A 24,062-nucleotide genomic window follows, 5' to 3' on the forward strand; every position below is an offset into this window, starting at 1 on the left:
TGCGGAGCAGATACTGTGCTGGTGCGGGGATTTTAAAGGGCAGCGGCGGCCTCTCTGCGTCGGTTCGCCCACTGGTTCGTGCCAGTCGTACTTGTTTATTTTCGCCGACGCAGATTCGGAAATGGCTACAGGAGACATAAGAAACAACCTCAAGATGCTCAGCGCAGAGATCCGCAGCGTCAAAACACCGTCGGCTCTTTTAAACCTCGAAGGGTGAGAAGGCCTGAAGCTATTAACCTCCCAACAACCCTGGTTTCAGATTACAAGCTCTCGCCGATTTCGAACGTGCTTGTGATGCGTTCTTAACGTATTCGTATGTTGCATTCTCGTGATTGCTTCAAGGTTTAATTTCCGCGCAGTTATGCCGCTGCTCTATGTGCTGACTTTCTTTTTTTCTTGCTTTTATTGACGATGATCACTTTGCGACGCGAAAGAAATGCCGCTGCAAATAGAGCATGTCGTTGGCCTCATTGTGTCATGCTGGTATGCCCACGCATTCCGTTCACCTCTCCGTGCCGCTGATATGTTATCGTTGTCTGTTTACTGTTACTATTGGCATCTTTTCTCATTATGCGTGCGTATTGCATTCCATTTTTTTTTTTTACAGGCATCCTATTTTTTTGAGACATTTATTAACTATAATTTAATTGTGATGTTTAACGCCCTGAAACTACACAATTAGTTATGAGGAATGTCGCATTGGAGAGCCCTGGCTTAATGCTGACCACCTGGGGTTCTTTAACGATCGTCGATCAAGGTCGTGGATTCAATCCCGAAAAACGCTTGTGTACTTTGATTTAGGTGCATATTAAAAAACACCGGGTCGTCAAAATTAATCCGGGCTCGTCCGCTACGGCGCGCTTCATGATCAGATAGTGATTTTGGCACGTAAAACCCTAAATCATTTTTTAAAATTCTTTTAACATGCTAAAAAAATCCTGCCTTGTTTGAATATATATGTGTAATTATGCACTGCACAGATGCGCTGATTGGCACTATTTTGTGGGTAAAATGCTGTGCAATATAAAATGGCTTCCTAAGGCTTTAATTCTGTGTAGTGTTTGCAATGCAGTGCCAGTGTTGGGCAAAGTTGTCCTTCTTTTTTTTTTTTTTTCGTATGACGAAAATGAAGCAATTGATAAGGTAGCTTTAGGCATAAAATGTTTCTAAAGTAATGGCTAAACCGCTGCTTTGTCATTACTCAAATTTAGTGCATAGGTTATACATTTTAATACCATTTTGTAATGTATTATTTGCCCTACTCCGGCCAGAATAAATCATGAGTATGAAACACAGCGTTCATTGTTCCTTCTCACTGATGGCAGATGGCACCCCTGTATTACTGAGAGATTGACATTTATTGTCGGGCATTGCCACAGACAATAGGTACTTGTGATTTCTTCTGAACAAAAGGGGAAAGTGGTGCACCGAAATGTGGTGATAAGCTGCATGCAGTGCAAAAGGTCACCTCTGTACAAGATCTAAGTGCTAACTAACAAGCCATTTAGCTGTAAGAATCTTGCATACCTGGCACTCTTGCGAAACATTCACTAGAGTTCTGCTATCGGAATTGAACGTCTATCACCATCTATTGGGAAATACCCGAGCAACTAAATCTTTCCTTTTTTTACCAGCAGATATTAATGTTAGTCCATGTTTCCTGCACTCATCCTAATTTATAAGCTGGTCTACACAGGTTATCTGCATGCTCCCTTGCCCATTAATGCTTTTATCACATTAACACATGTGCAGAGAAATGTCAGGTAATAGGCTCCTGGGTGTAGCTAACCTTAGGAAATGCTTTTGAGAAACACCTTCTATAGACTCCACCTTGTGCTTTTTGCTAGACGGGCTGGACGTGTAAGGGAACACCTAGCATTTCACTGGTCTGCCCAACTACAGTACAAGCCTGTGCCAGAAATTGGGCCATGGGAAGTGTCCCCCCTTTGCTACAATGCTTCCGCCCTTTTGTGATGGAGGCTGTTGGATGCCATATTCACATTACCACATTTCTTATGCTTCACCGTTTTCTTTTTTATTTGCAAGCTGCAGTGGTGTATACCTGAGCTTGTAGAACTCAATTGGTTGTGTGGCATTTCGTTACACTAGTGGCTTCACCACTGAATTTTTCTCCAGCTGCAAGCTAGTTATGGCAGGGCATTTCCAGCATGTTCTTTTATTTCATGCTGCAGGATGATGGCTGGTGACCCAGAGGTCTACCTGCCAATTTACGACTACCTGTTCCAGTGGTATAACACACGCTTGGCCAATGAAATTTTACGGAGAGACCTGAAACTGCCCCCGTACAAGCACAACAGGACGAAGTTCCTTGAAACCATGTACCTAGTGCTGCGGGAGCTCTTCCAGTGGAAGCCTCCACTGAGTAGTTCGCAGTTTTTCTCGTCTGGCTTTGCCGAGAAGAAGGTTAGCCCCTCAGCTTTTCTTTACTGAAATTGCTGCTAGAGGGTTCCTCCTGCCTTTGTGGCTGGCATCTGTGGCCAAAACTACCGTCATGTTATGGCAGGTGCATGTATTGGAACATTTGGCTAGCTTCACCATAAGTCCCACAAGGTTGCTAACTGAAGATCAGTCGTCAAACTCATCATTGATCCAGTTATTACTTCTTTGGGTAAACTGCAGAAGGCTTCTCCTTGAATGGCCCTCTGCAACTTTTTGTTCTCTACTTTGTGCTCCAAGTTAGCATCAGTGGCATTTCCGCACTATTTGCTTCAATGCGACTAAACCTTATTTTTTGAAGCTTTAATTCTGCTAAGGTGCAGAGCTGGCTTTTTTGTAGCCACAGGTTCAAAAAAATATGGCTTAATCATGACAATTATTGCGGAAATCTGCAAGTAGTGTAAAACTTTCAGGCTCAATATCATGTGATGCCTGTCATCGTTAGATAGATAGGTCCATCATTAGATATGTGGTAGGGCAGGTTTCCAAGGCTGTTATTTCAGAAAAATGTTAACTTTGTGACATGAGCATGCTAGCATACTTGCAGTGTAATGCAGTTGACACCTAGAATTTGCTGCCACCAAGGCAGTGTGATCTCTCTCTCGTGCATTGAACATGCTCCTGTTGATTCACATTTCTTGCACAGATAATCATGTGCAGGGACATTGTGAAACTGATTAAAGAGTACAGCAGCTCTCAGAAGCCGGCCAGCCAAGCTGCTACAAGCCCTGCCAGCACAGCATCAAGGCCAAAGGCCCAAAAAGTGCCTGCTGTGAGGACCCTTTTGGCTTCCTACTTCTTGAATGAGTACTGACGCACTATATTTTACTTCGCAGTTCTTAGCATTAAATGAAGGTACAAATCCCTTAAGCCCCAGAAAAAATACTGGCAAGTGTCGAAGTTTCCTAAATGATTTACTTAATATACTACCTGCTTTTATGTACCAGTTTTGGTACCCAGGGGTTAGATAAGTTATGACACATTGGCTTGCTCTATTCCTGCAATAACTGTGGTTGCCACAAACGAGCTTAGCCGGAATAAATGCATGAAGCATGTCTGTTTATTTTTTTTTATGAACATCATCTTGCGTAGCCTTATTACAAGACAGCATCAGCAACCTTTGCTGTGTGTCATGATAATGTCAATGACACCAGGTCCAGCACTTTGAGACCAACTTTACTTTCGAATTAAAATATCTAATGTGTGTATCCAAAGCTTCATGCTTGCTAAATGTCATCTATTTACATTCAAGAAGCATGTGGCGGTAGAGCTCGTACAGCTTTGAAAATATGTGTTGCTACGCTTAACTTTTCTTATGATGCCTACTACCTTGCACATCTAGTTTGCTGCTGCCATATTTGGATTCTTATTGTTGGCAGCTGGTCTAAATGAACTCAATGCTGGGATAGCTGGTCCAGATATAGGGAAGACATAATAGCGTAAAATAAGACACTCACATTGGAAGATGACAATAGGATGAATGCCGTGTGGTCAGCTTGTTTGGGTTTAGCACATAACCATAGTACTGCACTTTTTCTCATGCACTGCAGAATTGGGTCAGAGCAATCAAGTGAAACTGAGACAGAGGAACTGTTCAGTCTGAAAATAGGCTTCATGATAAGCATTGCAGTATCTGCAGAAAAAAAAGTCTACTTTATTCTAAAATTACCTCCTTTTAATTGCACGCATAATGCGGAGATGTGGGATCGTTCCCCACCTGCAGCAAGTTGTTTTTTTATCCACTTTCATTGCCATTAATTTACCAGTTCTTTATTTCACTTAGTAAGTGCAAGTAATTTCCCCTATGTTTTCCTTGGTGTCATTGTTTGTTGGCTTCTCATGATATTCCTTTTTATCCTTGGTAAAAGTACAAGCTTTTGGAAGTGGCTCAGCATTCCTTTGCGGCGGCAGTGAAATTTTGTTATATTGAAATGGCATGCAAATACACTTCGGTATGTTGAGGTTCTAAATACATGCTGTTCTATGGACAAGAGGTTATGAAAAGTTAAATACTTCGTTATATTGAGAATTTCATTCCATTTGAGTTCGTTATATTGAGGTTTAACTGTATCGCCAGTAGAATTTGCCTTCTGAACTGTGTTAACTTGCAGACCTACTCACATTACAGGCTATAACTAAATACAAAAGGCTGAAATATCTTTATCATATTATTAATCATCATGTTCATATGAAATATGCAGACTATCTTGAAATTCTTTGCAGTGAGACATCCAGGCACCGCTATTCAATGTTTATTTGTACTCCTGCTGTTCGTATGGACTGTTTTTAGCATACCTTCTTTCCAAGACCTATCAGTGAATGCAATTTTCTGTCTGAAGAAGCTGTCTCATCCTCAACTGATTCATTCATAAAACACATAGCCGATGTCCTGATTTGTAACTGCTAATGGAATATTTTTTGCCGAAATGTCACTAGGTATGTCTGTTTGGTAGTAATTTGCTTATATGTTGTTTCGTGCCATTAATTTGTCCTTTCACCTGTTACATTTGAATGCAAGAAATATCTGATATGATTGTTTTCCAGGATGCTAACTGTTATACATATCTATTCTACTCCTGTAATAGCCCTATATAAGGGCTGCCAGTATCTGTAAATAAACAAATAATAATTGCGATTACTGTTCAGTGCCACACATAGCACAATATTTTTTCTTCGTGCCTTGTGTTAGCACCAGGTTTTGTTTGTAGTAATAGCACAATATGTCTGCAACACCATTTCAAGCATTCTCTGTCTCGTTGTGACAATAGCTGCGTTGTTCACCGAGTTTGCATACAGTCGGACGTGAGTTATGCCTACTAAAGAACACATAAGTTTAGGGGTGTGCGAATAGTTTAATAGCACTGAATTGAATTTGATAGTGAACATTCGAGTAATTCAATTTGCAAATTGAATATCTATTATTCGATTTTGCAAGTATTCAATGTGGAACTCAGTGCAGTGCCAGGGTCACGTGCACTACGAAGCCCGTCATGCTCGAGTCCCTTGCATCGGCCAGGACCGCCTCTGTTGGTACATGCTTCGTCCTGGTTCACAGGACCGATTGAAATGACAACACCACATGCACAGAGGGAATGGCAGCAATAGCAACACGTATTTCATGAAGGGCAAAAGCATGTGCGAAGATCGGACCGAAAATAGCTGCCAATAGGCACGTGGATATATCGTGTTGAATTAATGCCACCTAGATATCGCAGGTGTGATAACACACGTGATCTTGGGACCGATAACTGACGACCCACCTGTAAGAACATATTAGCGGCAAGCATTTCGTGATGGCTTGTGGCCCGTTAACACATTGGCCAGCAGCGAATTTTCCTCATGGTCGCACCGCCTAGGCCGTTAGACCTAATCGGCACTGCTTCATCAGGAGTCTGCGACTAAAGTTACAGTTTGGTGCCGAATCGACAGATATGTACTTGCAGCAGCTGTACAACAATCGGAAATCCAACAGACCGCTTCACAAGAGAAAGCGAGAGTACGAGATGGCAGTGTACAGAAGTTGTTCCCCAGTAAAAACACTTCGTCCATAGGACATCCAAATCATGTCCCAATGACCATGTATCATTTCAGAGACAAATGGGACATCCACTGGACGTCCAGTTTCGGATATCCTACCATAGGTGTCCCAAGAATATCGCACATGAACCTGGTTCAGATATCCTACCACGAATGTCCCAAGGTTATCACAGATGGACCTTTTACGACATACATGTAAATATTTGTCCTCCAATTGAGGCATTGTCTTTGAGTTTCCTCATAACAGAATTATGTTTTCTCACATGTTAAAATTACAATCCGACGCTATCATGTCTGTATCGTATGTGCACCGTACTTTACAAATGTTTCTACACAATTTACTTTAAAAGCTTCAGTTAGTTCGATAAGCCAGTTGCGCTTGGCGGAAGGCCTAGAATTAGTGCTCCACTTCCACGTATGTGAGAGCACACGTAACGTGCACAATATGTATCTGTTCTTGAGCATGGACGCTCTGCCCATTGCATCTGTCATGCAGTATGTGTTACAACTGCACTATGGACATTAAGGTGAACACTGTGCAAAAGCCCTTGGCCATGGCCCTGGGGCATACCCGTAAAATGCACGCAGCATGTCCCCATGATGTTCCTCATGAACATGCAAGGGATGTCCACAGGACTTGGAAACTGCTGCCAAATGGTGATGTGAAGGACGTCCGCAGTGCATATTCGACACATCCCTAGGATATCCATGTCCTGGCAGAGGTTGTCCACAAGATATCTATAAGACGTCATTGTCGTCACTGGGTCATGGCTGCCATCTTTGCAACACACCATATAACAGCCTCTCGTTCCCAATGCTGCTTGTAGACGCACATCGCTGTCTTTTTGTAGATTCGAGGAACCCATTAAAAGACTAGCTCTTGATTTAAACAGTGGACGCGAAAGTGTCATGACCTGGTTGCATGCATTTGCGAAAACGACAAATGAACGAAAGGGGAAGAATAAAAAACTTGCCATGACCCTCCAGATTTCAGAATCTTTGACAGGTGGCAAACCATGAGCTGATCCTGACAATGAGACTGTGCTGACGGCACTTTCTCTTTAGGATCAGCACCAGCTACACACGGCGCGGTGATTGAGTCACGTGAATTGCGGTCATTTTGACTGTCGTGTAGATTGGCCTTATGATAACCCAACCGCCGTAAAGTTGGATAGCCCTTCTGCATTTTAGAGAAAAGCTGGAAGGCAAAAATTTCTATGCAATCAATAAAAGATTGCTGCAAAACACAGGTCCACTATTAAATTGACAATGTCATTGATCTTCAGTACAACAGAACGTCACTGATTGATTAGTTGTCAAGGAAAAAAAGCATTTGATTCTGTTCAACAGAAATTCTACCATAAAATGTTTTCCAGACTTTCATATAATAGAACTGAGCTGTAATCAGTGCTTTCTATGTACCTAAGTTACTGATAGCTTGCTACATTTCTTTTATGCAATGCGAGGAGACACCTGGGCAAGTGCAGCACCATGCACTGTTTTTTGTCCAAAATTTTAAAGTATTAAATTTTGTGAAAGAAAAATTCTGATTCGATATTCAGCTTGTTTTTTTTGTTTTTTTTTTTTCTGATTCGATTCAAAATCTACTATTTGGTATTTGCACACCCCTACATAAAATTACGGTCTTGAAATTTATAAAGACTGATGTGCACTCGTGCCTCTCCTCCACAAGATCAAATAGGAAACCTTGCAAGTGGCTTTGTAGAAAAATACAAAGATTTATTATCTCAACATAAAAGGTAATTGTGTGATACTGAAACTAACTGCTTGCTGAGACCTTCACATCCTTCAGAACTGCACTATAATAGATTGATGCAGCTTCCACTTGGGCCGGAATAATAAGGTTGACTTGATTCATAATGCAAAAAAGAGGTGAGGCGTGCAGACAGGACACAAGAGTAGAGAAGTGGACAACACGCCTCACCTCTTTTTTGGACAACCTCACCTCTTTTTTGCATTATGAATCCTTACCAACTAGCTCAGCTTTCTGTCATTCTAAGGTGACTCGATGCTTGTTATGGCCTGGCTGTTGCCATTCTTGCACACTATTTTGTTTTGAAATTCGAACTGCATGGTTGCGGTTGCATGTTCCCGCTATTGCAGTGCTGCTTTTTGTATTTCTGTGTTGGTGTTCTATTTGCTGCCTATTTCTATTCAAGATTAAGTTTGAAATTGGAAATCAACAGCATAGAAACGAGACAACAGCAAGAAGTACTGAACAACAGGTTGCGCCATCCCTCTTACTGTCATCTCGTTTCTGTACTGCTGTTTTCTAGTTTCTCTGCATTAACCAGTCCGCCATTACAGAGTATGAAAATGAGCAAGCTGTAAATTTCTTCCAAAATCAATACAGCTGCTGCTGCTTGACTGAGTGGAGTGGGCAGAGGAAACAAGTGAGGAATGGAGGTGATGTGTTGCATGTGCATTTTGTCAACATTGGTGCATGACAAATGCACCAACTGAATTGTTGGATTTGATGAGTTTGACTGGAAATGTCCTTAACACATGCAAGTTGTGTAATATTATTCATTTACGATTAGTTAGCCCAGAACCTGAAGCTTTCATAGATTGTGAAAAGGTATTTGATTCAGTAGAGCTTGCGTAATCAAGGAGTGCAGGAGGCATACGTGAATATCTTGTGAAATATCTACGAGATTCCACAGCTACATTGCTTCTCCACAAGAAAAGTAGAAAATTATCTATCAAGAAAGAGATCAGCCAAGAAGACAGTCTCTCCAATGCTATTCACTGCATGCTTAGAAGTGTTCAAGCTATTTGACTGAGAAGGCTCAGGAGTGAGGATCAACAGTGAATATCTCAACAACCTTCGATTTGCAGATGACACTGTCGTGTTCAGCAACACTGGGGATGAACTGCAAGAAATGTTTGATGATCCTAACCAAGGAAGTATAAGAGTAGGATTGAATATAAGATGCAGAAGACAAAGGCAATGTTCAATAGCTGGCAAGGGAACAAGAATTCAGGATCGCCAGTCAGCCTCTAAAATCTGTACAGGAGTATGTTTATCTAGGTCAGTCACTCACAGGGGCCCGTGATAATGAGAAGGAAATTTACAGAAGAATAAAAATGGGTTGGAGTGCATACAGCAGGCATTACGAAATCCTGACCAGGAGCTTACCACTGTCGTTGAAGAGTGTACAATCATTTCATTCTACCAGTGCCAATATATGGGGCTTCAGGAAATTGGAGGTTAACAAAGAAGCTTGAGAAAAGAAGCTTGAGAAGAAAAGGACCGTGCAAAGAGCAATGGCATGAAAAAGGTTAGGCATAATGTTAAGAGAGGGGAAGAGAGCGATGTGGATCAGAGAGCAAATGGGGATAGTCTATATTCTAGTTGACATTAAGAGAAAGAAATGGAACTGGACAGGCCATGTAATGCATAGGGCACATAACCGGTGAACCTTTAGAGTTAAAGAATGGGTGCCAAGGTAAGAGAAGCGCAGTCGAGGACGTCGGGAAATTAGGCGGGGTGATGAGATTAGGAAATTTGCAGATGCAAGTTGGAATCAGCTAGTGCAAGGCAGGAACAATCGGAGATTGCTGGGAGAGACCTTCATCCTGCAGTGGACATAGAAAATAGGCTGATAATGACGAATCTGAAACTGATTTTGTTTCCTTATTACTAATGGATGTGCTGCTGTTTTGTATAAAACCAAGAACAACTTCAAAATGAGATGCGGGACACACACCACACAGATTTTAAATTGATGATGCCGGAGGTAATTATAGTTAATTACTAATAATTAGTTATTAACATGTCGCAGTGTTATTTTTTACCTGCTTGTTGTGCTAGATATATGGTCTGTTTGTTCCTCCTTTCGCAGGCCAAATCCAGTGCTGCTGTGACAAAGGCCAGCTTGCAACCGGCAGCTCCCACCAATGGTGCTGTCAGCAGGGAGAAGCGTATGTGCAGACACCACAGATTTGTACATGCATGTTTTGTTTTCTTGCTTGCGCACAGTTGCCCCCGTACCCCCTTTCCTTTCATTCTTGTGTTTCTCTTTTTATGTAGTTTACCTTTATATTTGAATACAGGCATCCATTCGAAGCCCTTCCTCGACTCCACCAAATGCACCACAACACCATGCCACCCCCTTGCCACCCCCTCCCCACCCCCCAACTGAATAAGACACTGCACACTCCTTAACGGTTTCTACGAAGACAAGTTGCTCAAAGAATACACCTTCACTCCAGTGCATTTGGCACATGCCAAAAGCGTCCAATTACAAAACTTTTACTCGGGAATCGCCACAAAGTGTTATTGAAGCACAGTGACCACTTTCTTGAGCCAAAGTGTAGTGTCAAATGCAGAGAAATCCTAGAACACTGGTGTTAGCCTTGAGTGTTACACGTGCATTCCTCACTGAGCAGCAAGAACAAAAAGCATTAGCACTTCGCATGTTCAAGGTAGAGGCACTAAGATTTTAATAGGGCCATCAGCTTTTTTGTTTGGGTGATGCATTAGAAACTTGGATTATCCATGGTTTATTAAGCTTTGACCCAGAATGTAACTAAAAGATATACAAATGGACACACATACATGCACAGAGAGAGACGGATAGACAGACCATAGTTGTGGGTAGAGTTGGTCAGTTTGCACCCCAAGTATCAGACATTGATGAATTCTGATCCTTCATGCCTTATGGATGTTCTCCGAGAAGCTGTATCTGGCTGTACTCTGTAAAGCCAGAATGTTTGAAATAATTCTATCTAAAAGAAAGTTTTGTATCAACTTCATAATGCAAAGAAAATATAGCGGACTTTGTGATTTGTTTAAATCAGTGGAATTTCGGATTATTATGAGCTATATACAGTGCGACTCTGTGCTAACTAGTTCTTGTACTTTGATATTGTCTTACTTTGTCTTATTATTTTTTTTAAGCACCATCATCCAAGGCTGTGCTCAGTGCAAAAGTAAGTTAAATTTTTTGGTCTTGAAAAATACATACTGCTTTTTTTTTCTCATCGTGACAATTTGCCATAGCTACCAGATGCAGCAGAGAGGTATGTTTGTGCAGGTCTCTGTTGATCAATCACAAAAACTTGCCCCTGCAATTGCAGTTTGAACCACTGTGGTTGTTTAGGGGCTTAGGTGTTGCGCTGCTATGCACAAGGACGCAGGATTAAATCCTGGCCACGGTGGCCACATTTTTATGGGGACGAAATGCAAAAACCCCCATGTAATTGAATTTAGGTGCATGGTAAAAAGCCACCGGTAGTCAAAATTAATCCAGAGTTCCACAATATGGCGTGCCTCATAATCAGATCATTGTTTTGGCACATAAAACCCCATAATCTCTCTGCAGTTGCAGTTTGCTGTATGTTTTTATCCTGTAAGAATCCTTCCATATTGTTGAAGATTGCTATTCTTAAGAACTACAGGCTTGTTATTGCTGCACTTTTCAGTTTCTTTAATGCAGTATGTTATATATTAGCAGCAGTGGCGTAGCCAGAAATTTCGTTCGTGGGGGGCTCACTTTGCAGCTCGGCCTCCCCTTATAATTTAGTCAAGGGATAAAAATATATGTATATATATATATATATATATATATATATATATATATATATATATATATATATATATATATGTCATTCAACAACCTTGTTTACATTTTCGTACATATGCAACAACCAGGGGAAAATCTCAATGACGCTGTCCTTTGTTAGAATGTATTGAGCAGTAGCAGCTGTCACCGGTTGTGTATTGCGAGTCATTGCTCGGAAATTATAGTCGCAACAGAGCGCACATATAAAAAGCAGGAGTTGTGCAAAATATACGAGGGCGAGTCAAATTAAAGTGAGCCAATGCGAATATATGACAAACGGGGTACTTTATTTAAAAGTAGTCACCATGAGTACTTAGACACTTGTCCTACTAACGAGTCGCGTGATTCCCGCTCATAAAACTCCTTGAGTTGCTGCCACAAAAATCTGTAAATGACTACACGTCATCTTCTGACACGAATGTGGTTCCCTTGAGCAGTTTCTTCAAATTTTACCAAATGTGGAAGACGCAAGGCAACAGGTCTGGGCTGCATGAGAGATGCTGCAGCGTTTCCCACTTGAACTTTGCCAGTTTTGTATTAACCACATCAGCGACGTGGGAACGGGCAATGTCGTGAAGCAAGATGTTCCCAATGCTCAATTTTCCCCGTCCTTTGTTCTTGATTGCGACACGCAGCCGATACGACCTTTCACAATATCTGAAAGGATTTAGAGTTTCTCCAGGTTTAGAAAATTCGATCAATAATGGCCCCTAACGATCTAAAAAGAAGTCAACATGACGGCCTTTGTTTTCCTTGGGAATGTTGAATTAAAATGTTTCCACTGTAAGCTTTGCCGTAGTGTTTCAGGCTAGTAGTAGCGGCACCACGAGTCATCCCCGGTCACAATTGCAGACAAAAAGTCGTCGCCTTCATCTGGGGTTCTTTGACGTGCACCTAAATCTAAGTACACCAGTGTTTTCGCATTTCGCCTCCATCGAAATGCAGCCGCCGTGACCGGGATTCGATCCCGCGAACTCGTGCTCAGCAGCCCAACACCATAGCCACTGAGCAACCATGGCATTTTCAATTGTGTTGGGGGTGATTGCACGGTGGCTTTGGCCCGGCCATGGATCTTCTTTGTAACTTTCATGTCCTTCTTTGAACAGTTGGCTACAACGCTTCGCAGTGGCCAATGAAACGCAATGTTCAACGTATACGGCAGCCATACGGCGAATAATTTCTTTTGGGGAAACATCTTCATTTGTCAAAAACCTAATGACATCAAGCTGTTCAACTTTTGGAGTGTCCATTATGCCACGCAACCATGTTCAACCCAGTGTATGAGAGCATTAAAGAACATTTAACCTCACCTCTGCATGTCACATGTAAATGAGATGCGTATGTGCTACGCGCATGCCTCGAAAATAATGAACCGAACCATTATTGCGCGGGGTGACGATACAGGTTGATACAGGGCAAAAATTGTCACTGGAAACAAAGTTCACTGCGCATATACACAAAACCTTGCAACAAGAAATTTAAATATACGTATAAGTCTCCAATAAATCTACGTACCTAAGAAAAAGTCACTATATATAATGTGTCAGACAAGGCAAATAAACAGGTTGAGCAACCACAGATTCACAGATCACCCCCCCCCCTCCCTCCACTCTAAAAATGTATCGCGTGCGACGGAAGGCGGCGCGCTTCCTCCCCGCTTTTCTCCCTTGCGCACACAAGACTCATCGTCAGCTCACCCCCCCCTTCCCCCCCACGCTTTCATTTGCACATAGAGCATGCGGCGCGTGGTCACGATGTTATCGCCCTTGGCCTTTATTTATACGGAACATGCGGGCAACAGCAGGAATGCGCCTGGAGTCATCATATAGCTGCTATCGCAATAATATAATAGTATCCAGCACCTGAAGCGTCCCGTGGCCCATTACTTTCCGCAAAAGAAGTAACAAAATCGAACTTTCACCATGCGACAATTCGCTGCGCCGCAACAATGTCTTCCTTTTCTTCTTTTGTGGGGCGGGGGGCGGCGAAATAGAATAACGCAAAGGAACGCATATTGGCTACAATCGAAAGCCTACTTTGGGCACCTAGTGTTGCTACCGAAGGAATATCGAAGAAATCGTGTGATGCTTGGTCCACAGAAAACCATACGCATAATGCTTGGTATCCTACACCGGCGAGACAAAATTTTCCGGAGAGGTTGCGCTCAAGCGAACTCGTTGCAATCCGTCGAGTCCCCGCAGTGCTGGCGGTGAGTGACTATGCATTGTTTCTTTTTCTCGTCTGCTAGCCAGGAAGCGTCCAAAACTCTGCCAGGCGAAAATGCAGCCGGCCAGAGAAAAGGAACGCGCATCCAAGTGCGTAGCGCGGTTGTCGATGCAGCACGAGAAAAACGCATGCGCTCTGGCTGGATCGGCAGCCCGCGGGTTACGAGAAAAAAATAAAAAAAAAGAAGAGAAAGGGGCTCAATGTATCCTCGCGAATAAAAGTCTAGGTAGAAAAAGAAATAAGAACTTAGTTACAATGGTGGATTTAGTGTCTTGACATGGATGCTTTGGCGCAGGTGGCAAAAAATGTTTCATATTCTTTTCTGTGACCTGACGGCACAAATGAACCACCACAACGCTTTGTCTCATAGGACCTCGCTGCGTGCTTTGTCAACTTGTCTGATAGTATGTTGATTTGGCTTGTCTCGTTGTATGGCCCGATGTACGACTTTTGAAAAGTCGATGCACCATTGGCGTCAAATGTTTACAACAGCATTAAACCCACAAAGTTCCGTAATTGAAAATCTAAAGCACGACTTCGGAAATGTCAATGCACCTTTCGCATCAAAATTTTATGAGAACTTTATAGCCACAAAGTTTCTGAATTGAAATCCAAGCGCTCCGTAGATTCCGCGGCCTCCGCGAGATGCCGAGACGAGCACGCTCGCCATCAAAACGCCCTTGAAATTTTGTGCTCGGTGGGGCTCCTTGCGTTACGATATGTGACTCCCGGTGCATGGGCGTTGCTGCGAAATCCAGCCCGATTTCGCAATGTTCTCGCTTAAATGTCTTTTCGAGCGTGAATTAAGGACATTCTAGACAAAATTGAGCATGATTTCCGGCGCCGGGAGTTGTTTTGGTCGGCGGCGCATGACAGCACGAAAAAATTTCGGGGGGGGGGGGGGCTGAAGCCCCATAACCCCCCCCCTGGCTACGCCCCTGATTAGCAGGCCCAAGAAAGTAAGTGCGGCTATGTCATTCACTTTGCAGTTTAGTCTGAAAAAAAGAATTTAACCGACAATTACGATACTCCCTAATGCGAAATTTGAGCACAGCTCTATACGTGTTTTCATTTTGCGATATATTGAGGCAAAGAATTTGAGAGAGACATGTAGCAGAGTCGGCAATCGTCGAAAATCTGATTTGCTGGTCAAACACATCGGCTTTTAAACATGACTCGTCGAACGTTCCAGTGTAATCACTAATGCTGCATGGCTTCCAGAAAGTACTACACAATTCGCATGGCGCATATAATCTGATTACAAAACAATTGCAAACCATGGCAATAGAAACAAGCATGAACAAGACCAAACCAAGCAAGCCTAACAAGCGCGAGCGAGAGCTGACGCAAGCAGACAGTAGTACAAAACGAGTGGTCTGGCCGAGACCAGATACAGGTACACATCAATCGGTCGGGCGGGTCCGCATGGCACCAGTTTACCTCATGCACGTCACTGAAGGGGCCACTCTCATTGGTCTTCGCCGTTTGTGGCTTGCGTCTTTCATCTCCCGCTCCGCATTTGCTCTTTCATCTTTCGCTATGCTCGTCTCTTTAAAAAACAATTTAAAAAACAAATACACCCGTACACTCCCAAACACAATGCTTGCTTGTTCTTCAGCCAGATGTATTGCAACTCATCATTGCAAGTTGGTTATTTCATTCTTTGGTTTATTGTAAATTTAACGAAAATAATGGCAACATAAGCGAGCATGTATAAAGGAGCAGTATGTTCTAGTTTGTTATTTTAAAAAAAACTTAATCTTTTGCATATCCCAAAGGAATTCTAAATCAATAGGACACTTACAAATAGAGTTCTCTGATTGAGGAGCAAGGATCTAAGGTCCTGGGGTGTAACCTATTTTTGCCTGAATAACTGCCATCACTGGTATTGTCAGTTATTGTTAAATTAATTAAACCGAAGTGCATTCATGCATTTTCATCCTCGGTGTTTGCTTACAGTTTGCTATGAAAACAGTGTCTGCTCGCCATGGTGGCTATGGCATTGTGCTATTGAGCTCAGAGTCATGGGTTCGAACCCAGCCATGCTGGTGGAATGAAAAAAAACTCTCATGCACCGTACATGGGGTGTACGTTAAAGAACCCCTGGTGGTCAAAATTAATCCGGAGGTGCCCACTATGGCATGTCTCATAATTATGTTGTGGTTCTGGCGCATAAAAATACATATTAGTGTTCGTACCTTGCAGCACACTAGCTGTGCCTTTATCCCCTCTTGTAGATAATGACTGTACTGCCATTACATTGGCCTTATTGATGCATGCAAGAGCTCAACGGCCACTTTGGGACAAAAAGTACTATACTATCAAGGAGAGGCATAGCTTTTATGACAAAGTCTTGCCCGTGAGTGGAGTAGTTATGCCTGCTGCTTGCAGATAGACACACTGCTGCACCATCTGATGGAGGTTCAAAGCAGTGTCAAGGCCCTGAAAGAGCAAATGTTGCTGGTCATGAACCAGACTGAGACCATGCTGGACCAAGTGCTGCCCGTGGTCACAGAGATTGTTGATGAACTCTACAAGAAGGAAGCTGCAGATGTTCCCCCAATGAACAGTGAACAGAGGCATGAGCTGGACAAAGGTGACGGTGCCACCCGAGAGGGCAGGGCTGCTTCAGGTAAAGGTTTCCTACATGGTGGCACCATGGCGTTCTGTGCAGCTGAAGCCATAGCATTAACACTCCATGGTGTTTGTGCCAATTCTCGCTGACACGGATATAGCATTATAGAGCAGCAGCAACAACAGCATCAAGCAAGACTGGTTGTGAGGCAGTTGTTAATGGCATGTCTATCACATGTCAACCAGCTCTATGGAGTCCATCAGGCAGCGAGTGCAAGGTGCTTTGTACTGTGACAGCAGGGTGCCAGATACAAAGAACTGCTGTGAGAATGAGCTAGCATCCATGCAGAACTACTAGCTTCGAGTTCAGTGCAGAAAAATGACAGCAGTGTTCCGCTAAAAGGCCAAATGCAAGAAAATTTTAATTTGGCTAAAGCTGATCATAAGTTAGTTGTACTATGTACTATCGAAGTAATATTGGTGAAGCTGCTGAGCTGGTAGTTGTCAAAATTTTTATTAACAGCTTTCAAATAGCACATTAGCAGGCAACACAGGCATCTCGTGGTTAGCAGATATGGTGTATATAGTATCCCAGACGGTGACCTCTGAAATGTTCAATGTGCCACAGTGCCGTCCAATCTTGGAGTTTACTGCTACTAGTCACTGCACTGATTCTCAGCATTTTGGGCTCTGCGTCATTTCTGGTAAGCAGCAGTAGTGGCTTTTAGTTTTGGTATCAAGAAGGTCTATTTTTATCAGGTTTTCATGATGCAGCCACTTGTAGTTCAAATGTAAAATATTGCATGAAGGCTGCTGCATAGTATCTACACTACCGAAAAGTTGCATTTTATGCAGTCCAAAATTTCAATCCAGCTGGGATTTAAGTCTACAGCAGCTTAGAAGAACTTCTTGCTGGGCTAATTGGTGCATTGCTTTGAAGAACCAAGTTGCGCATTCAAAAAAAAAGAAAACCACAGGAAAAGGCGACAGACACGGAAGGAGCGCAAACGATCAACTGGTTTTATTTGTGTGAAGATGCCTTATATATGCGGAATCACAGCCAATGAAAGGATGAGAGAGGGAGAGTAAAAAAACCCGAGTCAACTCGTAATCAACAACAGCTGTGCAGAAAATTCTTTTCCTTTTAGTACAACTTGACAGAAGTGTTGCTAACACATTTATTGCTGTTTTCCTTTATGTGGTAGGGCCTCCAAAAGCTCACGCATTGTTTTATTTTTACTTTTTCCTAGAGTTTTCATTTTCTTAAGCAGAGGCTCGCATCCACTGCACGCAAGGTAATTAGCGGGCAAGTTTGCTTCTTCTTTATTCCAAATTGAATGGGCATATTTCCCTGCGCGTTCATTCACGCAACGGCCCGTTTGACCCACGTAGATGCTTCTACACTTGAGCGGGATTTCATACACCACGCCGGTTGCACAATTTACATACGTTTGAGCATGTTTTATGCTGCACCCGCTGCCTCGAGCTCCTTGGCTGCCGATTCTCGTGCATGAGCCTGCGACCTTCACTGACTTCACCAACCGAAATGCCACTCATCTCCGAGGGCTCATGTGCTTCACGTCGTGTAACACAGACATAAGCAGTCAATGAGTTAAGGAGTGACAAGAAGTTATATGGGTCTCATCACGGTAGATAATGGTTCTACGCAGATGGATAAGGTGCTAAAGAATGATAAGGTTAGTACGCACTGATAAGGGTGCATAAGGATAGGGTTGATAAGGCTCAGATCCAGTCCTATAAAGTTGATGACTGATAAGAGCTGATAAGGGTTTATACTGGTCAGATCAAGTTTCATAACATTGATAATGACACCCGGCTGTGTGGAGATGAGTAATGGTACGGTACGCCCACACTAGCGACAAAAACGCGCGCGACACGCCGCACGCGGCAAGCGCCCGCGCGGCAGACGGGTGCGGGCAAGTCCACAGTCGCGTTTTGCGGCACGCGGCAGCGGCCCGTGGAGTCCCGCGTTGTCTCGTTCCATTCGATACTTCTCGCGACAACGCACTCTCCGTTCTGCCCATTGCGTCTTCCATCGGAAGTGTCTGTGTTTTTTTTGCGCCTCTGCCGGCCACGCTCAGGCATGTCGGATACGGACGAGGAGCTACTGGTGACATGTGAACACTATAATACTTGTTTGTTCTTTACTTGTGCGACGCCGACGTGCCAGACAGCGGACGAGAAAGTTTTGAGTGCGGTACAGGGACACTGAGGGCCAGGCGCACACTCTGCTTCCCCACCTTCACCAATTACTCACCTGTCATGCCAAACTGCTGTCCATAATGTGCCAGCGGTTGGCGCGCAGCTCCTTGTCCGACGCTCGATTTATCATAGAGGTACGCATATCCGCGAACGGTTTCCAAAAACGCCTCCATTGCGAGGCGAATTCTTCGTCGACGCCTCAGTGGCGGTCTGGTAAGGCTTAACAAAAACAGCCCCCTTGACTGGAAATGGCCTCTGAGATTTTACGGCGCGCGTGTCACTGTTCAGTCTCAGAGCCCATAGATTATGATTCTTTGCTTATGCGACAGGTGGCGCCACAACAGCGCGGCCCGTAAAGCGGCTCGCTTCTGATTGGTGGACGTTTCGCGTCTGCCGCGAAAAATGGGTCTCGCACCCATTAGCGCGTTTGCCGCGCGTTGCTGCCGCTTTTCGTGAATCTTGCCGCGCGCGACAGCACCGCTCGCCGCGCGCGTTGTGTCGCGCGCGTTTTTGTCGCTAGTGTGGACGTACCACAAGCAGCACAATGCTTACACATAGTTAGACAACTCCCAGAGGAGTTTCTGTGTCAATTTTTTTAACGAAACACTTTTTTATGCACAAAAGTAACTGGAACACCTATATATAGGAAATATCTCAAAACTGGTGATTCACTTCAAGTGGATATGTCTTGCAAACTCTTCGACTTCAATTTGTAAATTGCAAATATGCCATAAAATAATTAGTGCATTTTTGTTACCAAGTTGAATGTGTGTTGATTTCTCATGCTAGTAGTATCCGGCTCTTCAAATAACCCAGCCCAAGGAAAAGAATTATGCTATATGCCACAGGCAAATTAAAAAAATTCTGGCAAACTTGAAAATGATCACTTCATATAATAATGTCACCACACCAATGTAGTCTGTTCTGGATTCACAACCACTGGATACTGAAGGAATATTTCCTGCAACACTTTATTTGGAAAATTAAAAAAAGTTTGCATTCACGATCATGTAGAAAAATTTATGCAGCTCCACAACTTTTCTTAATGACATCGGCAGATTCAAATTAATTACTCTGAGCAGATTTCAATTCGGGGTTATCTGATCCTTATTCACGTTCTCATTGTATATATTTTTTTTTCTGTGAAAGATGCTGTCAAAAAATTTCTGGACTGTTCTTGTAGATGAATGTCGGGGAATTTCTCTCATTTCGTGGATATCATCAAATTTGTGCCACTTTTGAGCGTGATCAAACATATTCACCTTGACAAACTTGTTCAGCTTATTTACCTGTTTTGATCACCCCTACTCCTCTTTTATTTTTCAGGTGTTGCTGAAACTGTCCGACCTAAGAGTGAAGTTCTCTTGGACTAATAAGCCAACCATAACGCAAAGTGCATGTCACGTCCACCGAATTGCCCGACAGGCTAGTTCTTGCTGCAGTACTGGTGCATTCATGCACCTTGGCCTTACGTCGCTTACAGGAGGCAGCTTTTTTCTGCAACTTAATCCGCATTTTGGTCACACAGTGGTATATTTGCAGCAACAATACCAATTGTTTTGTTGCTTCAGTTTTACAGAAAAACCAAAGCAAAGTATGCAATCTTGTCATTTTTTACCTTTTAAAAAATATATTTTATTTCATTTTTATTCAAGTGCCTATATGTGCAAAAAATAAAAGCTTTCTTACTATTATGCAATGGCTTTAATTGACTGTCTGTGGAAACCCTTCAAGGTTGAGAGAAGTAATTAATATGAAGGCAAAATCAGACATCCCCCTGTTTGTAGCAACTGCTACAAAGGAAACCCACATGGGTTCCTCAAAAGGAAAGCCTCACAGTTGAAGAAAAATCCGTCCTAGTCCGGGACTTGAACCTGTGACCACCACCTTTCTGGGGCAGCCACTCTGCCATCTGAGCTAACCAGGCAGCTAGCAGATGGCAGGGCGAAGTCAAATTTTTCAACAACTCAAAGCAAAGGCAAGAGCTTGATGTAATAGTTCTGCAGAAACCTGCAAGGTGGAGAGAAGTAATTAATAAAGGGAAAATCTGACATCCACCCGTTCGTAGCAATTGCTATAAAGGCTACAATTGCTCTCCACCTTGCGGGTTTTCGGCAGAACTATTACACCAAACACTTGCCTTTGCTTCGTGTTGTCGACAAATTCGACTTCGCCCTGCCATCTGCTAGCCGCCTGGTTAGCTCAGATGGCAGAGCGGCTGCCCTGGAAAGGTGGTGGTGCCGGGTTCGAGTTCCGGACCAGGACGAATTTTTCTTCAACTGCAAGGCTTTTCTTTCGAAGAACCCGTGTGGGTTTCCTTAGTAGCAATTGCTACAAACAGGTGGATGTCTGATTTTACCTTTATTAATGGCTTTAATTGGTGAACCATGCAGCACTTTGGCTTTCACAAAAAGCCACGCCTTCTCACCATGACCACAGATCGAGACCTAAAGCATTTTTCATAGTCACCCTTTTTATGGCACTGCCCTTCTCTTTTTATCGAACGCTTACCCAAATATAGAAATTCACATTGCAAAGACACATTTGACATATTTATTGCTTTCACTGAAAACAGTTCTAAAAATGCAGACTTAATTCTCCCAAGCTTTAATATGCTTCTGCATTCCAAGAAGTCATGTGATCTACAGACAGTTTCTTCCTTACTGCTGAAAATGTGCTCATTCCCTGTGGTTTCCTCTTTTACCTTCCTTTATTTGAGAAAATAATAGTCGCAGTGTTTACTGTGACATATAAAATTGTAGTTTAATCATTAAAAGCCAGAATAATAAGGGGATCTGAAGAAAGGCCCGTTTTTTTGTTATTGGTCACAAGCATATTGTTACGTCCAAGCGCGTCAAAGGGACGCGGGGATCAAGAAGAGAGGGGAAGAGGAGAAGGAAGACTGTGCAGCGGCCATTCCTGTTGTTCGTAGCCTGCCGTTCCTGCTCTCGCACGCCTCAATAAACCCCTTTTCCCCGTGCTTGTAACAAATTGGTGGAGGTGCGGGGTACACCTCGTAACCACGGAGCCTACGCTGCTACAACTTCGCCGAAGCCGTCGACTTGCCGGACTTCCGCCACCCTCACCTGACATGCCTGAATACGCCTGCCAGACTCCCGAAGGATCTGACGCGGCTTCTAGGCCAGCACCTGGTGTTCCGTGGCAATACTACCGCGTGCCACTCACTTTCGGAGGAAAAGCCGGAGAAGATGTCGACGAGTGGCTCACGAACTACCGAAGGGTGAGCCGGTCTAACGGTTGGAACGCGACCGCACAGTTGTTCAATGTTGTATTTTCCCTTACCGACACTGCGCTCGTCTGGTACGAGAATCACGAAGACACGCTCACTTCGTGGGAGCTTTTCGTCGAGGAGCTCAGAGCGTGTTTTGGAGATTCTAGCGCAAAAAAGAAACGCGCTGAACAGACGCTTTCGCAACGAGCTCAGATTCCCGGCGAGACCTGTACGACTTATATAGAAGAAGTGCTGAAACTGTGTAAAATAGTCAACTCTCAAATGTCTGAAGATGACAAAGTTGGACATTTGTTGAAAGGAATAGCCGAAGACGTCTACAATTTTTTGATCGGCAAGGAAAGCTTGGATTCCGTGTCTGACGTCATTCGCCACTGCCGAACCTTTGAGACGCTGAAGATGCGACGGATAATACCGAAGTTTGGTCGCCTGGCTAATGTCACGACGGTGGCGAGTGTAGACCCAAGCTCGTGTGTTGACCTTCCATCCACTATACGGCAGATTGTTCGCGAAGAGTTGCTTCATCAGGAAGAGATGTACCGTTGCACACCCGGCATCACTGGCGCGTACTCACCACACGAGATGAGAAACACGGCCGTTTCGACGACATGGCAACCCACGGTGAACTCAGCGACCATCGAGTATAGGTCTACCCCACAAACGAGAGGGACCATGAGCTATCACGGTCATGACTACGACCAACGCCCACGCCGCACACACGCCTCCCAGCGGCCGATGCCTAGCCATGACGAATGTCACCCACCTACTGTCTATGCAGTCGACAGCAACATGCGCGACTACATGGAAGAACATCGCAATTTGAGGCATCTGCCGGTATGTTTCCAATGCGGTGTCGCGGGCCACATAGCGAGGTTCTGCAATCGTCGCCCAACGACGTGGAATGGTCGATCCCGATCTTCAACAAGGCCCACACCTCCTACGAGGACAACTCAACAGCCGTACACCACCTCTTGGTCAGCTGGCGTCCCTTCTGGCAACGATTACTGGCAGAGAAGCTTCCGGAGCCGCTCGCCGGCATCTGACAGGAGTTTGACGCCACCGCCGACTTCTCGTGCACCGCGTTTACGTCAGTCTCCATCGCCAGTGCGCCGCTCCGCCTCGCCTTCACAACCGGAAAACTAGCTAGCGCGGCCGATGGGGGTGAGGTCGCTCGACACGTGCTATCGACAGAAATGCCCCCTGCAGTTGCTATGATTAAGAACAAAGTGCATGTACTTGTTGATGGTGTTGCTACAATGGCTTTAGTGGATACCGGAGCAACTGTATCCGTAATGAGTCTCGGTTTTAAAGGTCGGTTGGGGCGTAAAGTTGTATTTCGGTGGGACCAGGCTGCAACGTTTTGTGGAGTGAGCGGCGAGTCGTTGCGCCCTGTGTGTGTGTGCACTGCTGACGTATCCTTGGCTGGTGGAGTTTTCGCGACGGAATTTGTAGTTATTCCCCGATCGACGCACGAAGTGATTTTGGGCATCGACTTTTTGCGACAGTGTGGTGCGACCGTCGACTGTCGCACGGGGGAAGTTTGCGTCGATGGCCATGTTTCGTCCGGGCTCTTAGAGGAGACTTGCAGTCAAGGTGAACTTTGTGTATCTGCAGATACTGTTGTGCCTGCGTCCACCTCTGTGTGCGTGCCGGTTGTGTGTCGCGGTGAAGTGCCAGACAGTTTCGATGCCTCCGTAGAGCCAATGCATCTAAATTGTATGAAGAAGAACATTTTTGTCCCTCATTGTGTGGTATCCATCGGCAAGGGGCGTGCTGGCTTGTGGACGGCCAACTGCTCGGCAGAACCCGTCCTGCTTCCAGACGGCCTGAAACTCGCCTACTTTACAGAATACTCGTCCTCGTCCGTAGCCGTACTAACAGATCCGCCGTGTGAACCTGCTGACCTTCGCCACGTCTCAGACAAAAAGCTTCTGTCTATGATAAACAAGTCACTCAGCACGAGGGAGCGCCATACCTTGGTGGATACGCTTTCTAAGCATCTGTCAGTGTTTGACTTTGCGCAGCCGGACAAAGCGTTCTCGATTCCCGAGTCACGAACACGCCATACTATCGATACGGGATCTGCGCGCCCGATCAGGCAAAAGCCTTATCGCGTGTCGCCTAACGAGCGCAAGATAATCGGGGAACAAGTGAGTGACATGATGAAAAATGGGATAATACAAGAGTCCTCGAGTCCTTGGGCAGCT

The 24,062-nt window shown here is 44.2% G+C and overlaps 1 protein-coding gene across 7 annotated transcripts; it reads left to right on the forward strand.

Annotated features, from left to right (window-relative positions):
- Window positions 1-10: 10 nt before the first annotated feature.
- On the forward strand, window positions 11-20,299 carry LOC139057197 (centrosomal protein of 44 kDa-like). 7 transcript variants are annotated; one of them, XM_070535035.1, is made up of 10 exons: window positions 11-213; window positions 2,193-2,424; window positions 3,104-3,264; window positions 8,369-8,421; window positions 9,861-9,939; window positions 10,919-10,950; window positions 13,682-13,791; window positions 16,200-16,440; window positions 17,633-17,677; window positions 19,932-20,062. In XM_070535035.1, the coding sequence occupies exons 1-9, from the start codon at window positions 122-124 to the stop codon at window positions 17,647-17,649; spliced, it is 1,017 nt and encodes a 338-aa protein (XP_070391136.1). In that variant the 5' UTR covers window positions 11-121; the 3' UTR covers window positions 17,650-17,677; window positions 19,932-20,062. The 7 variants fall into 7 exon arrangements, with proteins under 7 accessions (XP_070391136.1, XP_070391135.1, XP_070391137.1 ...); XM_070535034.1 differs by lacking the exon at window positions 17,633-17,677 and having other exon boundaries at window positions 19,932-20,199; XM_070535036.1 differs by lacking the exons at window positions 8,369-8,421; window positions 13,682-13,791; window positions 17,633-17,677 and adding an exon at window positions 6,049-6,189 and having other exon boundaries at window positions 3,104-3,229; window positions 19,932-20,199.
- Window positions 20,300-24,062: the final 3,763 nt, after the last annotated feature.

Source organism: Dermacentor albipictus, chromosome 3 (genome assembly GCF_038994185.2).
Source record: "Dermacentor albipictus isolate Rhodes 1998 colony chromosome 3, USDA_Dalb.pri_finalv2, whole genome shotgun sequence".
In the NCBI taxonomy this organism is placed as follows: Eukaryota; Metazoa; Arthropoda; class Arachnida; order Ixodida; family Ixodidae; genus Dermacentor; species Dermacentor albipictus.